General features: G+C 43.0%; 1 protein-coding gene across 1 annotated transcript in view; it reads left to right on the forward strand.

The window, feature by feature from the left end:
* The window catches only part of XRCC5 (X-ray repair cross complementing 5), a 157,767-nt gene that overhangs the window by 64,719 nt on the left and 76,102 nt on the right, over positions 1 to 16,946 (forward strand). The window contains exons 11-12 of the mRNA XM_082261803.1: positions 5,550 to 5,640; positions 9,911 to 10,038. Coding sequence (XP_082117929.1) covers positions 5,550 to 5,640; positions 9,911 to 10,038 — 219 coding nt within the window. The remainder of the gene's footprint in view (positions 1 to 5,549; positions 5,641 to 9,910; positions 10,039 to 16,946) is intronic.

A 16,946-nucleotide genomic window follows, 5' to 3' on the forward strand; every position in this document is an offset into this window, starting at 1 on the left:
GACTTTACCGGACAATTGCGCGATCGTGAGACGCTGTACCCAGATGAAATTGACGTCCCTTTTTTTTTCCACAAACGGAGCTTTCTTTTGTTGGTATTTGATCACCTGTGCGATTTTTATTTTTTGCGCTATAAACAAAAAAAGTGACAATTTTGAAAAAATAACTATATTTTTCACATTTTCTGATATGAAATTCTCAAAAAAAAAAAGTAAAAATCAAAATTTTTTAACACTTTAGGCCAATTTGTTTTCTGCTGCATATTTTTGGTAAAAAAAAAATTGCAATAAGCGTATTTTGATTGGTTTGCGCGAAAGTTATTGCATTTACAAACTACGGGATAGATTTGTAATTTTTATTGTTTTTTTTTAACCACTTTACCACCGGAGGATTTTGCTGTCTTCCGTCCAGACCACTTTTTGTGCTTCGGCACTGTGCGAATTTAACTGACAATTGTGCGGTCATGCAATGTGGTACCCAAACGAAATTTACGTCCTTTTTTTTCCCACAAACAGAGCTTTCTTTTGGTGGTATTTGATCACCTTTGCGCTTTTTATTTTTTGCGATATTAATAAAAAAAGAGCGAAAATTTTGCAAAAAAATGACATTTTCAACTTTGTCTTTTAAAAAATATCCAATATACTCAATTTATGTCATTTTTTTTGGCCAAAATATATTTAGCTACATGTCTTTGACAAAAAAAAATTCAATGAGCGTATTTTTATTGGTTTGCGCAAAAGTTATAGCGTCTACAAACTATGGTGTAAATACTGAAATTTTACGCAGCTTTAATTTCTGACTGCCTATCTCAATTCATGAAGTGCTAAAATGGCAGGGCAGTACAAGACCCCCCCAAATTACCACTTTTTGGAAAGTAGACATCCTAAGGAATGTTCTGAGAGGCATGTTGAGCTCATTGAATATTTAATTTTTTTGTCACAGGTGTTTGAAAAATGAATAAAAAAAAAAAAAATTTTTTTTTTTTAATACAAAGTTGTCACTAAAAGATAAATTTCTCACACATGCCATGGGTATATGTGTAATTACACCCCAAAATATATTCTGCTGCTTCTCCTGAGTACAGGGATACCACATATGTGAGACTTTTTGGGAGCCTAGCTGTGTACGGGACCCCGAAAATCAATCTCCATCTTTAGGTTTTCTAATGGCGTAAATTTTTGATTTTACTCCTCACTACCCAACACTGTGACAGGGAAGTGAAGGGGTTAAACTGGGGGAGATCAAGGGGTTAAACCTTTATAGAGGATAGATGGCGGGTGGCCTAAACCTATTCGGGCCTAGCGCAAGCGCAAATTAGGGTCACCAGTGACACTAAATACAGTGATCAGTAGTTATCTGATATACTGTATATATTAGTGCACTGTTTTATATGGAGTGAAGGGGTTAACTGGGGAAGATCAAGCGGTTAAAAGTTTATTAGGGAATAGGTGGCGGGTGCCCTAACCCTATATGGGCTTAGCGCAAGCGCAAATTAGGGTCACTAGTGACACTAAATACAGTGATCAGTATTTACCTATATACTGTATTTAGTGCACAGAGTAATAGGTAGTGAAGGGGTTAACTGGGGCTGATCAAGGGGTAAAAACTTTATTAGGGGATAGGTGGCGGGTACCCTAACCCTATTTGGGCCTAACGCAGGCGCAAACTACGCTCACAAGTGACACTTATACAGTGATCAGTAAAATATCTGTATACCACTGTATATAGTGTTCACTGTGAGGGGTTTGGGGGTGATCAGGGGGTGATCAGAGGTGATGAAGTGGTTAAATGTGCCTATGTGAGGTGTGTCAGTGTAGTGTTGGTGGAAACTCACGTTTTTGGTGTGTCTCTGTCTCTCTCCTGGAACCGAAAGGACTTCAGGAGGGACAGTGACATCACTTCCCCTGTCTGTGTTTACATTACACAGACAGGGGACAGATTGCCATTGGTGGGGACCGATCTACAGACACTGACCAAAAATCATTGGTCAGTATCTGGTGATTGATCGGTTCCCTACCGAATGCCATCGGTATCGGGACCCGCGGCGTGCGGGAGCGCGCTCTGGAGCCGCGATCGCGCATGACGTTAATACTACGTGGCTGAGCGGTATCGTGCCGCACTGCCGCAGTAGTATTACCGCGCGCGGTCCTAAAGTGGTTAAACTAGTAATGACGGCGATCTGCAATTTTTTTTTTTTTGCGGGACTGTGACATTGGGGCGGACAGATCGGACCCCTGACTGACCTTTTTGACACTTTTGGGGGTACCAGTGACATTACTACAGTAATCAGTGCTATAAATATGCACTGTTACTGTCAAAATGACACTGGCAGGGAAGGGGTTAACTTTATTGGTGATCAAGGAGTTAAGTGTAACCCTAGGGGGTGTGATTCTAACTCAGGGGGCATGGCTTGTTACATCATCACATAGACATGTGATCCTATATAGCAGGATCTCTTAGTGTCTGTGATGATCTAAGGGAGAATGACAGACAGCTGTGTTTACATCAGCTGTCTGTCTTTCTCCCTCTGCTGCGGGAGATTGCGAGTGACTGGCGGCCATCGGAGCCGCCGGTCACTCGGGCTAGCTCCCCAGGAAACTCCCCACAGGTGGCTGAGCGAGTGACGTACCCATACGTCACTTTGCCCAGCAGCAGCGACAGAGTGCCGCATTATATGTGCTGTGGGCGGTGCGCAAGTGGTAAATGTACGAAAATATCGTCCGATTCCGATATGCGATGACCAAAATATCGGTATCGGCAACAAAAAAATTATATCTGTCGATCACTAGTGAAAAACTGCATCCAATTCGCACCTATGTGAATCCAGCCTTATAAAGAACCTCACTGTTCTATTATGAGCCTGACCTCAGAGCTGAGGACAAGACTTGCAATAGGACAAGAATCGCTCTGGGGTCACTCATGCTATATAAACGAAAAATGTCTGAAAATTAAAAAACAATATATATATTTTCTAATTTCTGTTATAAAAAATATTCATTGAAATCAAATTTCTTGATAAATTTAGCACGAAATGTATTTTGCTACGTCTTTGTTAAAAAAAAAAAAAAAAAATCCCAATAAGTCTATATTTATTTATTTGTTGGAAAGTTATAAAGTCTGCAACAGGGGTCGGCAAGCCTTCGATCGCGATTGGCCGGTCAACTGTGGGGGGGGGGGGGCTGACTGGTGGATCATGACCACGGCTTTGCCTCCCCCAACCTCCATCGCTCTCCTGTTAACTGCAGAGTGGAGAGCGAGAGCTGGATGGAGGGCAGGGGCAGATAATGCTCAGTGATTGGTCGCTAGGTGGTCCTAGCAACCAATTACTAGCTTGCTATTATGAACTCCGGCAGCTCCCGCCTTCCACCCAGCACTATGCTGTCTCCTGATCTCCGCTCTAATGAACACACGCTGGCAGGTAAGTGCCACCCTCACAGCGCTGTGTGTATGTGGGCAGGGCTTGATGTGAAGGGGGTCAGACGACACTATTTTGGGGAGGTACAGAATATTATTAGGAGAGGAACGGGGCAGAGGACACTACAGTGGGGGGGAGGGGGGGGGGTTGATATGAAGGGGGCAGAGGAGACAGCATTGAGGGGGAGGTACATGACACTACTGTGGGGGGCAAAGGACATTACAAAATGGGGGGTGATGTGAAGGGGGCAGGGGACACTGTGTTGCGGGTAGATTAAAGAACACTACTGTGGAGGAGCGGGGCAGAGGACACTACAGTGGGGGGGAGGGGGGTGATGTGAAGGGGGCAGAAGAGACAGCATTGAGGGGGAGGTACATAACACTACTGTGGGGGACAAAGGACACTACAAAATGGGGGGTGATGTGAAGAGGGCAGAGTACACTATGTTGGGGAGAGGTTACAGAACACTACTGTGGTGGGAAAGAGACACTACAGAAGGGGGGGGGTGTGAAGGGGGCAGGGGACACTGTGTTGCGGGTAGGTTAAAGAACACTACTGTGGAGGAGCGGGGCAGAGGACACTGCTATGGGGGGCACAGCACACTACAGTGGGAGGTTGAAGTAATGGGGACAGAGGGCACTACTGTGGAGGAGCAGGGCAGAGGACACTACAGTAGGAGGTTGAAGTAATGGGGACAGAGGGCACTACTGTGGAGGAGCGGGGCAGAGGACACTACTGTGGGAGGTTGATGTAAAGGGGACAGAGGACACTACTGTTGAGGAGCGGGCAGAGGACACTACTGTGGAGGAGCGGGGCAGAGGACACTACAGTGGGAGGTTGATGTAATTGGGACAGAGGACACTACTGTGGAGGAGCGGGGCAGAGGACACTACAGTGGGAGGTTGAGGTAATGGGGACAGAGGACACTACAGTGGGAGGTTGATGTAATGGGGACAGAGGACACTACTGTGGAGGAGAGGGGCAGAGGACACTACAGTGGGAGGTTGATGTAAAGGGGACAGAGGACACTACTGTGGAGGAGCGGGGCAGAGGACACTACTGTGGAGGAGCGGGGCAGAGGACACTACTGTGGAGGAGCGGGGCAGAGGACACTACAGTGGGAGGTTGATGTAATGGGGACAGAGGACACTACTGTGGAGGAGTGGGGCAGAGGACACTACAGTGGGAGGTTGATGTAATGGGGACAGAGGACACTACTGTGGAGGAGCGGGGCAGAGGACACTACAGTGGGAGGTTGATGTAAAGGGGACCGGGGACACTACTGTGATGCTGCTGACTGTGAACTACGCCAAAGTTGTAATTTTTCTTCACAGTGGTTTTGAACAGAGCCAATGGAAATGGGAAAACAGGGATCGGTTCCCCACAACAACAGTCCCTGGGGATGGGATGGGACCAGGGACTGTTGTTGTGGGGAACCCATCCCTGTTTTCCCATTTCCCCTGGCTCTGTTATATTGATTTTGGGACGTTGGTACCCTTCACTCGATTTGTTATATATCCCAGGCTCAAATATTTTCCACAATGGTTTTGAAAACAAAGAAATGGAATCATTTTTTTTTTCACAATTTTTTTTTCCACAATTTTTTTTTTACAACATTTTTTTTCACAATATTTTTCTTTTTTTACATACTATCACCAGTGCAGTGTCATCACATGACTGGTGTGGCGTTGATCAGAGACACTGAATGGTGACAGTATTTTCATTACAAATAAATAAATCCTTTTTTATTAAATTTTTTTTTTACTTTTTTACATTTATCGGAGTAGTTATTTCACCATAGTAACACTGTACTACTTTACGATCAAGGATTTTTTTTTCCACACTTTGCTGTTACAATGGTGATCATTGTAACAGCAATGTTTTGAGCTGTCATGTGCGCCCCCAACCTGGAGCAGGCCGGATGACGTACATGGACGTCATCTAGCCCTTCCTGTGCTGGCTGCCCACAGGCAAGTGGTTACAAGCTTTTTAGAAGTTGATTGTATTTGACCTTTATTGAGGCTACTTTAACATTTAGAAATACATTGATATATCTGAGCTATCACTGATATACCTGATTGTGATGTCATTGTGCCATGTTACTGAGCGTTGGCGTTTCCTGTTTTTCTCCTCTAGTGCCTTGTTTACGTCCAGCTACCATACATGGAAGACCTCCGCCAATATCTCTTCTCTTCACTTGAAAACAGCAAGAAGTTTCAGCCGACAGGTACAGCAATAAAATCTGGTGCAGCTGCTTGTTTAATGTATCCAATATATCCCCTGCTACAGAGACTTCACAGCAAATAAAATAGTTGGATACATGGGTTATACTTATTTGTTTAGTATTTGCTGCTGAAACAAAGTTTAAAGCAGAACTAAAGGCAAAACTTTTGTTTTTTAGTTTGAGTGGAGAGGGATTAGAACCCCTGTCAGGTTTTTATTGCAGTCTGTGCCCCCGTTAGAGAGATTCAACCTCTCGATTTGTCCTGTTTACCGTTATCATTGTAAGTGAAAGGAAAAGAAAATCCCAAATTTTGGGTTCTCCAAAGAAAAGTAATAGAGGGGAAGTCTTCCCATGAGGATGCTAGTCCTGGTGATCTGGGGGTCCCCAAGAAATTCCTTTAATTTTCAGGGATTTCCTCTCACTTCCTTTTTGTCTATGGAACAAGAAGTGAAGAAAAATCTCCATAATGGGACAGAGATGGCGAAAAAAAATCTCACGGGGTTATAACCTTCTCTTACTCTATTCAAAACTTAAAAAAAAAAAATTCCCATAGTTTAAAGGAAATCTGTTCTGGGTTTTTTTTTTAGGTTTTAGGCCCTGTTGACTCCTGAGCGTTTTTCAGCTCATAAAACGCTCATCTCTGAAGTTCCAAAACGTCCAACAAGCAAAATCCCATATATTTCAATGGCCCCTGTTCACATAGGAGCGTTTTGTCTCCTGTAGTTCAAAAAAGTACATCCGTTTCTTTTTGGCAGATTACAAGTGTTTTGGTCAGTGCCTGCCTTTAAACATCTGCCAAAAAATGCCTGAAGCAACACCCCCAAAAAACGGCTGAAAACTATACGCTCAGGTGTGAATGGAGCCTTATTTAAGAGAGAAGTTTGGGATTACTGACAGAAAACCAACATACAGTGGTGATCGAAAGTTTGGGCACCCCAGGTAAAAATTTGTATTAATGCGCATAAAGAAGCCAAGGAAAGATGGAAAAATCTCCAAAAGGCATCAAATTACAGATTAGACATTCTTATAATATGTCAACAAAAGTTAGATTTTATTTCCATCATTGACACTTTCAAAATTACAGAAAACAAAAAAAATGACGTCTGCAAAAGTTTGGGCACCCTGCAGAGGTAATATCTTGTGCTGCACCCTTTGGCAAGTATCACAGCTTGTAAACGCTTTTTGTAGTCAGCCAAGAGTCTTTCAATTCTTGTTTGAGGAATCTTTGCCCATTCTTCCTTACAAAAGTCTTCCAGTTCTTTGAGATTTCTGGGCTGTCTGTCACGCACTGCTCTTTTAAGGTCTATCCATAGATTTTCAATTATGTTGAGGTCAGGAGATTGTGAAGGCCATGGCAAAACCTTCAGTTTACGCCTCTTGATGTAATCCCCCTTGGATTTCGAGGTGTGTTTAGGATCATTATCCATTTGTAGAAGCCATCCTCTCTTTAACTTCAGTTTTTTCACAGATGGCATCAAGTTACTATCCAAAATTTTCTGAAATTTTATTGAATCCATTTTTCCTTCTACTCGTGAGATGTTCCCTGTACCACTGGCTGCAATACAACCCCAAAGCATGATTGATTCACCCCCATGCTTAACAGTTGGACAGAGGTTCTTCTCATTAAATTCTGTGCCCCTTCTTCTCCAAACGTACCTTTGCTCATTCCGGCCAAAAAGTTCAATTTTAACCTCATCGGTCCACAGAACTTGTTTCCAAAATGCATCAGGCTTGTCTATATGTTCATTGCAAAGTTCAAACGCTGATTTTTGTGGACGTAGAAGAGGTTTTCTTCTGATGTCTCTTCCATGAAGACCATATTTGTACAAGTATCTCTTTATAGTGGAATAGTGTACCACAACTCCAGTGTCTGCCAGATCTTTCTGGAGGGATTGTGCAGTCAGACGTGGGTTTTGAATTGTTTTTCTCACAATCCTTTGAGCTGTTCTGTCTGATATTTTTCTTGGTCTTCCAGATCTTGCTTTAACTTCCACTGTTCCTGATGACTGCCATTTCTTTATTACATTCCGAACAGAGGATATTGACATCTGAAAACGCTTTGCTATCTTTATATAGCCTTCTCAAGCTTTGTGAGCGTCAACTATTTTCAGTTTCAATTTTCTAGACAACTGCTTAGAAAATCCCATGGTGCTGATTGTTGGGGCAAGGTCAGATGAGTCTGGGCATTTAAAACCTTTGAGATTGACATCACCTGGTCTTCCCAGACGATGATTGAGAACAATCCATGACACTGGCAGGTCTCAGCCTGGCAAAGGGGGCAGTGCATGCTATAAATTCTGCAGGGTGCCCAAACTTTTGCAGATGCCATTTTTTTGTTTTCTGTAATTTTGAAAGTGTCAATGATGGAAATAAAATCTAACTTTTGTTGACCTATTATAAGAATGTCTAATCTGTAATTTGATGCCTTTTGGAGATTTTTCCATCTTTCCTTGGCTTCTTTATGCACATTAATACAAATTTTTACCTGGGGTGCCCAAACTTTCAATCACCACTGTACATGCTCACCTTCAGGCTGCAGCATCGGTGTGATATTGCAGCTGTCCCAGTGCCAGCTCTAAGGCTCCATTCACACCTGAGCGTATGGTTTTCAGGCATTTTTTGGGTGTTTTTTCTGGGATTTTGCTTGTTGGGCATTTTGGAACTTCAGAGATGGGCATTTTACGAGCTGAAAAACACCCAGGTGTGAACGGGGCCTAAAGCTGGTCATAGGCGGTTTATGTTTTTTTATCGCTCTGCCAGCGGGCTGAGCAAGGAAAAAAACCCAGCAGGTTCCTCCATCCATACAAACAAGTTGAATGGAAGGAATCTCCTCCACTGGGAATTCTGCTTTAAACTATGCTTTGTCCATGCTCAAGCCATAGTTATAGTTCCATTTTAACGACTTCCCATACAGGCCAGTTCCGGCATTCCTCTCCTACATGTAAAAAAATCATTTTTTTTTGCTAAAACATTACTCGGAGACACCAAACATTAAATTTATAATTTTCAGCAGAGACCCTAGGGTATAAAATGGCGGTCATGGCAATTTTTTTGTCACATGGTATTTGTGCAGTAATTTCTCAAATGCAATTGTTTGGAAAAAAAATGCACTTTAATGAATTATAATGCAAAAAAACACAATATATAACCCAATTTTTGGCACAGTATAAAAGATGATGTTACGCTGAGTAAATGGATACCTAACATCTCACGCTTTAGAATTGCGCACCCTAGTAGAATGGCGCAAAACTACGGTACTTAAAAATCTCAATAGGCAACATTTTTTTACAGTTTACCTGTTAAGAGTTACAGAGGAGGTCTAGTGCTAGAATTAATACTCTTGCTAGAACGTTCGCGGTGACACCCTTTGTGTGACGCAAACGTCATTTACATGTGTGGCTGCGACCCTATATATGCATTCGCTTCTGAGTGCGAGGGGATGGGGGTGCTTTGAAATTTTTTTTTATTATGAAATTTCTCTTTAATTTTTTTTTGGATCACTTTTATTTCTTTTAGAGAAATAAAAACATCCCTTGTAATAGGAAAAAGCCACGACAGGTCCTCTTTATGGAGACATCTTGGGTCATTAAGTCCCCAGATATCTCCTCTCCCCTGGAAAACATGAGATTAAAAACAAACAAACATTGATTTCTGCTTTCCAGGGGGAAACGATGGCAGTGTTTACATCCCTCTAGGATCATAGAGATGGTCGGGGACTATCTGGTCCACAGCCAGCTCTATAGTAATCCCCTGTCGCTGGATCCGGTATCCGGGTCTCTGATCACACAGGAGGGTCCGGAGAGTCGCTGTCCCCTCCTGTTGCCTGTAAAAGCAATCCAGCGGCTAATCAGCTGCTACGTTGGCTTTTACAATAGGGAATCACTGGCTGAAAACATAGATATCCGGATGATGCCTGTAGCTGCTGGCATCATCCAGATATCACCACTTGGACATCATATGACCCTCGTGTGAGGTTGGGAAGTGGTTAATACCTCCCTAGCTGCATATACTCCATTCCTTTTGCTCTTCTACCTTTAATTCAGTTGCTGGGAGTGAGGAAAGGCAGCCCTGTACAAGCTTAAGTTAGATGTGCTGATGGTGCTTACCAGGGGGTCGATTGTCTCCCACCTCCATATTTGCTTTAAGTGATGGAGTCAAGGATCTTCAAGTTGTAATAGTTACCCGAGGCACTTACTACAATATATGTTACTGTCTATTCCTCCTGCACTGTGATGGTAAGATGCTTATTGTCTGATCCTGTTTTCACCCGCAGATGACCAGCTCTCCACAGTGGACTCTCTGATTGACAGCATGAGTTTGGTGTCTAATGATGGGGAAGATTTGGAGGATCTGTTCAAACCCAGCAATATCCCCAACCCCCAGTTCCAGAGGCTGTTCCAGGTAAGAGATGGTCCTAAGATGCTGACGCAAAGTAATTTTCTAGCAAAAAATACTGATTTTAACCACTTAAGGACCAGGCCTATTTCTGACATATGTTGTTTACAAGTTAAATCGGTATTTTTTAGTAGAAAATTACTTCGAATCCCCAAACATTACATGTGTATTTTTAGCAAATACTCGAGAATAAAATGGTGGCCGTTGCAATATTTTTTGTCACACAGTATTTTCGCAGCGGTCTTTCTAACGCAATGTTTTTGGAAATAATACACTTCACTAAATAAAAAAAAAAAACTAAACAGTAAAGTTAGCCCAATTTTTTGTATTTTGTGAAGGATGATGTCACACTGAGTAAATGGATATCTAACATGTTACGGTTTGAAACTACGCACACTTGTGGAATGGCGTCAAACTATGGTACCTAAAAATCTCCATAGGCGATGCTTTAAAAATGTTTAACGGTTACCAGTTTAGAGTTAGAGGAGGCCTTTTACTAGAATTATTGCTCATGCTCTGACGATCGCGGCGATACCTTGTTGTTATTTGAACACCGTTTACATTTGTGGGCGCGACTTACGTGTGCGTTTTCTTTGGTGTGCGAGCTCACAGGAAAAGGGATCCTATTTTTTTTATTTTTTATTACTGTTCCTTCTAAAAAAAAAAAAATGTGATCACTTTTATTGCTGTCACAAGGAAGGTAGACATCCCTTGTGACAGTAATAGGCAGTGACAGGTACTCTTTAAGGAGGGATCTGGGGTCTAAAAGACCTCTCCACTGCACTTAAAAGTATTCAAAATGCCGAAATCGTCATTTTTGAATACTGTCACTTTTTTTAAATCGGCGCCATTGGCAGCCGAGTAATACGGAAGTCACGTCGCTTCCAGGTTACTTGATTGGATACCCGATCAAAGCCAAATCCGGCTTCGTTCTGGACTCTAACCAGTCGGCGGACATCCCGCCGGGAGACCCGGGCAGAGTGGTGGAAGGGAGAGGACGTCCCCTCCCACTCCCTGTAATAACGACCGAGCGGCTGCTGAGCCGCATCGGTTGTTATCATTAGAAAGCCTGACCGCCGGCTCTAAAAAATGGTGCCTCCAGCTGCAGGCATCACCCCGGTACAACCAGTGTGAGTGGGGGATCCGCAGAGCTGGGAGTACTACTGAGGAGAGGATCTGCTGAAGGAGGGTACTAATAAGCTGGGGATACTGAGTCGGGCTTCTACAGGGCCCCTTTAAACAAATAGAAAACCAATACATACAGGGTATTTGCCAAGCTTCATTAAAGCTTCAAAAAAACGTAATTGAAGCGTCAAAAACACATCAAAAAAGCATGTTGAAGCAATAGGCGCTTTATTGTGTGTTGAAGTCGATGGAAGAGTAAACGAGCCTCAGGGAGGTTCATTCTCTATTTGATTTGCTGACAGCATTGCCAAGATTAAAAGTCAGGTTAAAATGCAGAAGTTTGAATTCTCATCCAAACAGGAATAGACTAGACTGGAAGGGAAATCTTTGAGTCTCTTACAGTGGTTGTAAACTTACCTTTAGCAGTTGTACCTATAGGCTTACCTATAGGTAAAGTACTGTAAATATCTCTTAAACTGGCACCATTTGGGAGCTATTTACATTGCATGCAGCTGATGACGTCATCGGCGCATGCGCTTTGAAGGAACCGCCACCCGTCCCCTTTCTTCAGAGCCCTGTGCTGTGACCGGCGGCTCCCGCACACATGCGCGGGAGTGACGTCATGCTGCTCCGGCACAGCCGAAGTCCGCGGACCCGGAAGGAAGATGGATGCGGCCTCCAGCGGGGACGACGCTGGCTTGGTTTGCAGGTAAGTGTCACATAATGTGCTAGTATGAGATGCATACTAACACATTATGCATTTACTTTGGAGGTAAACCAAAAAAAAAACAATTTTGCAGACTTTACTTCCTCTTTAAGAGGGAATGTCTGTCACTTTAGAAAGATTTTCTTTCAATTCTCGCTGTGTTTTCCTTACTGTTCCAGATCCCATGGGCATCCAAAGGGATTAAGACTCTAGGGCAGTGATGGGGAACCTTGGCACCCCAGATGTTTTGGCACTACATTTCCCATGATGCTCATGCACTCTGCGGTGTAGCTGTGAGCATCATGGGAAATGTAGTTCCAAAACATCTGGGGTCCCAAGGTTCGCCATCACTGCTCTAGGGGATGTCACTGGAGGGGGTTAACTATTGTGCTTTGCAGATCTCAAACACAGGTTTACCTCATCCAATCCTTTTTTGTTTTTGTCATTGTCCTCTTTTTGCTTTCTATTTTTATGTTTCTTTCTATGTTCTACGTTGTCCGTCCTGTATGGGTGATTTATGTATGATTCATAGGTGTTGGTATATGTGCACACTGTGCTGGCTCATGTTAAAAAACATATGTTCTTAGTTCTTACTATTTTCAATAAATTTGTGCACTTTTTTCATCATATACCTGTTGAACTTGCCTTATTATTAACCCCTCTCTTATACCTCTGTGGGGCTTTTCCCCCATTGGTATACATTTTTGCGCTCTCATTTTTATGGTTTTAGGTTATCTTGGAAAGAACCTTACAGGCAACATGGTATTTGCATATATGATGGTGATTTTTCCCCATATTTAATATCTCTCTTATCTAATCTTTACCTCTTTAGATACCTGCAACATGCTTTTACCTTCCGAATTGGCTCCACTAAGGTGCAAATCAAGCCCTCAAGCTTAGCAAATATTTTGTTAGATGAGTCCCTAAAAAAAAAAAAAATCTCTTTCTGAGTTGTACAAAGAAACTTTCCCTGTTCCTCCTCCCTTGGTGGTCAAGTGCAGAGAAAAATGGGTGGAAGAGGTTCGGGATCTGCGCTAATGAGGCTGTACTGATGGGCACTGATAAGGAGGCACTAATATTCAACACTGATTTGTGGCACTGATGGGCACTGATAAGGAGGCACTAATATTCAACACTGATTTGTGGCACTGATGGGCACTGATAAGGAGGCACTAATATTCAACACTGATTTGCGGCACTGATGGGCAGGCACTGACTGGCATCACTGATGGACACTGTTGGGGCTGCACTAATAATCAGGACACTGATTATCTGTGCAGATCTCCCATGTGAAAAATGCCGCTGATCAGCTCTCCTCTCCATACACGCTGTTAGGCCTCTTTCACACGGTCCGCCTCCGTAGGCGGATCCGTGTTGCTCAGCGGGGATCGATCCGTGATCCCCGCTGAGCCGGCGGGTGACAGCTCCGTCTCCGCTTGCAGAGCGGCGAGGGAAGTGTCTCAGCCCCCGCTGCTCTCTATGGGGGATCGGATGAGAGCGGACCGCCTGTCCGCTCTCATCCGATCCGATCCGATTACTGAACGGATGGAAAAATAGGGTTTCCATCCGTCCAGATTTCACGGACAGGATCGGATGCGGATGGCAGCGGGTGCCAGCGGAGGTGTCTCCGCTGACACCCACTGCCCCATAGAGCTGCATGGAGGATCCGATCAGATCCGCCTAAAAAACTGACAGGCGGATCTGATCGGATCGCCCGTGTGAAAGAGCCCTTTGTGTGAGGAAAGGAGAGCCGATAACCAGCATTTCCATTTTTACATGTGATCAGCTGTGATTGGACACAGCTGTTCACATGGGTAAAGAGCCTCGTCATCGGCTCTTATCATGGTTGGGGATGGGCCATGTCCCAGTGACACAGCGTGCCGCCGAGATTGTGACGATGTCATGTGATGTCATCCCAGACTGAGAGAGCCGTCCGCGTCATTTGTCTATACATCAGGCAGGAGGTGGATAAATCTGTCAAATTATATCACTCTCAAATAAAGCCCTGTAGTGATAAATCATACTAGAATTGCACATAAAATCAAATAAAAACACAGAAAAAAAAATTGAGAAGTGTGTGTGTGTGATTAGGTGTCCACACTGTGTAAAGTTAGCGTTGTACAATGTGGACACGTATTTATTTTTTTCTATATATGTATTTTGTTTTTTATATATATATATGTGTGTGTATAATATAAATTTTTTTAATCCTGTGTAATTTTTATATGATTAAGTGCTACAGCGCTGTATTTAGGAGTGATATCACTTTTAGGCCTTTTGCGTGTACCTATACGCATTTTCGTGTATATGCATTTATGCAATTTCACACATGCACTTTTTTCGCACAAATGCGCACAAAGGTATTCTCCCGTTCTTGTTCTGATCAATATGTAAATGGCCATTTGCACACATTTGTGCACATTCGCGTGCATGAGGCGTAAATTATTAACCAACAAAGCAGATTTTTAAATGTTTTTTTTTTTTTTTTACTGAAGAATGCACGGCGCTTATTTACGTGCCTGTGTGCATAGGCAAATTACAATTATTGGGTTGTATTTTAGCTCTGGAAAAAAAAAGAAGCTGCTCTGAGCTTTTTCAAGCTGCACTGTACAAGCGGCCTTATTGATTTAATTACTGCAGGAGAAGAGACACTGCCTCTGAGCCGCCTGTCAACTACCCCCTAAAAAGCGATTTGCTGCATATTGCTTTTCAAAGGAAGCCACTATTGTAAACAAGCCCTAATACACAGCACAGTATTCCCAGAGCACTATGGGTTACCTTAATAGACAGCACTGTAGACACTGCGTGCTTTGATGCGCCGTGCGTGAACGAGCTTTTGAGTGGAGCTGTCTAATTCAGAATGAGTTTTTGCTCTGTGTAAACACCATAAAAAAAAAAGCAGTCTCTAAAACTGGATAAGAAGTCTAGAGTTCCACATGCTGGCCAAAATGCTCAGACAAAATATTATGCAATATTTAACATTTACCTGGCTGAAAAAAATAGTAAGAGACCCTGTCACCAAAATTGCAAGTAAACGCACCAATCAAGTATTTTTTACATTTACAATTCTTACATGGAGTGCTATTTCTTTCCGTAAATTATTTTTTATTCTCTTACAATGTCCTAGCCCTCTCCTCTTCTGGCAGTTTTCATTACTGTCTGTGTTGGCCCAGCTCCTCTACCCCTCCCTACATAAGATTTTATGTAGCAGCCGAGGAAGGAGAGAAGGGGAATACTATAGAATTTCACTTGAGTGACAGCTTTAATCCTTCTGGGGCTGTAGCATAGTTTTTGAAAGCAGGGGTCTCCAATAATTTCTAAACAAAGTGTTAGATTACTGGCCTTCAGATTGTAGGGAGGGCTACACTGTGGTCAGTGGGAGTAGAAATTGCCCCGACATCAGTGGGGGCAAACAATGCCTCAGATTTTGTTGACAGCGAGAGTGCACATCATTGGTGTCAGTGGGAGGAATAGTGCCCCATCATTGGTGTCCGTGGGAGGAACAGTGCCCCATCATTGGTGTCAGTAGGAGGCATAGTGCCCCATCATTGGTGTCAGTAGGAGGCATAGTGCCCCATCATTGGTATCAGTGGGAGGAATAGTGCCCCATCATTGGTGTCAGTGGGAGGAATAGTGCCCTATTATTGGTATCAGTTGGAGGAATAGTGCCCCATTATTGGTATCAGTTGGAGGAATAGTGTCCCATCATTGGTATCAGTGGGAGGAATAGTGACCCATCATTGGTGTCAGTGGGAGGAATAGTGCCCCATCATTGGTGTCAGTGGGAGGAATAGTACCCATCATTGGTGTCAGTGGGAGGAATAGTGCCCCATTATTGTCATTTGAAAAAATAGTGCCTAATTTTTGGTATCCTTGGGAGGAATAGTGCCTATCATTGGTGCCAGTGAGAGGAATAGTGCCCATCATTGGGGGGGTGATGGGGGGGGGGGGGTTTCAATGCACTGATATTACATTACATGTAAAGCAGCAAATGATGATTTCTGCATCTTCAGAAAATAAGACAAAATAGGGGCGTGCTCCTCTCCTAATGGGTTGTATACTTTGCAGCACAGGAAGAGTTTAGTCTTTAGCTTGTTCTAGTGCACATTATCTTGTCCCTGTGCATATTTCTTTTTTATACCTTATAGACACACTTTAATGATTACACATTTTGTGCAAAAAGGGTTGCATGTCAATTTTATGTTAATTTATTATTTCCATTTCACCCCTTTATCTCGCTTTTCTATATCCGTCGTCTTTACAGTAACTGTGAGTACTGAAAGCGGAGGTTCTATTTATTGTGTGAACTTTGGTCTCACTCCTTCTTATCGCTCTCATCCCCAAACCGAGAAATTATTTCTCATATTAGACCCTGAAGACCTTTTTAATAAACAGTGTATTGTCAGGGTTCTACTGCTTGTCAGCGCTAATTCTTCAGTTTCTCACAAACAAAGGTGTCATTTCTGTATAAAAAGCTCCATTATAGCTGCTTGTTACAAAGAAACCACTTCCAACTGGTGTGTAACATCGATCCTTGTTGAGTTTTAGGATTATTTCACTTAAATCTATGCATTCAATGAGCACCATTTCATAATTTTAAAGTGATATTAAAGTTTCACTTTTTACTTTTATAAAATAGCAAACCTGTTATATTTACCTGCTGTGTAATGGTTTTGCACAGAGCAGGCCAATCCTCCTCCTTCTCAGGGTCCCTCGCCAGTCCTTTTGGCCCCCCCAAGCAAGTCGCTTTCTAAGGACAGTATTAATGCGGGCTAGATCCCTAGCTGTGCTGTGTGTGTCTATTGACACATACAGTGCGGTTTGGCCCACCCCCGCATGCTCGTCACTGAATTTGATTGACAGTAGTAGGATGCCAATGGCCACTGAGGAGGGGGGAGAGAGTGCAGTGCTGGCCCAAGATCAGGCTCAGCTAAGTATTTAGGGTAGCTTCACCTAAAAAGGTTTTTTACCCTAATGCTGAGAATGCATTAAAGTGTTACTAAACCCACAAAAGTAAAATCAGTCTGTATATGCAGTAAAGCATGCTTGTTATACTCTCTGTGGAACCTAAGGGGTTAATCCT

The sequence above is a fragment of the Pelophylax lessonae genome (assembly GCF_965119305.1).
Source record: "Pelophylax lessonae genome assembly, chromosome: 6".
Taxonomy (NCBI): Eukaryota; Metazoa; Chordata; class Amphibia; order Anura; family Ranidae; genus Pelophylax; species Pelophylax lessonae.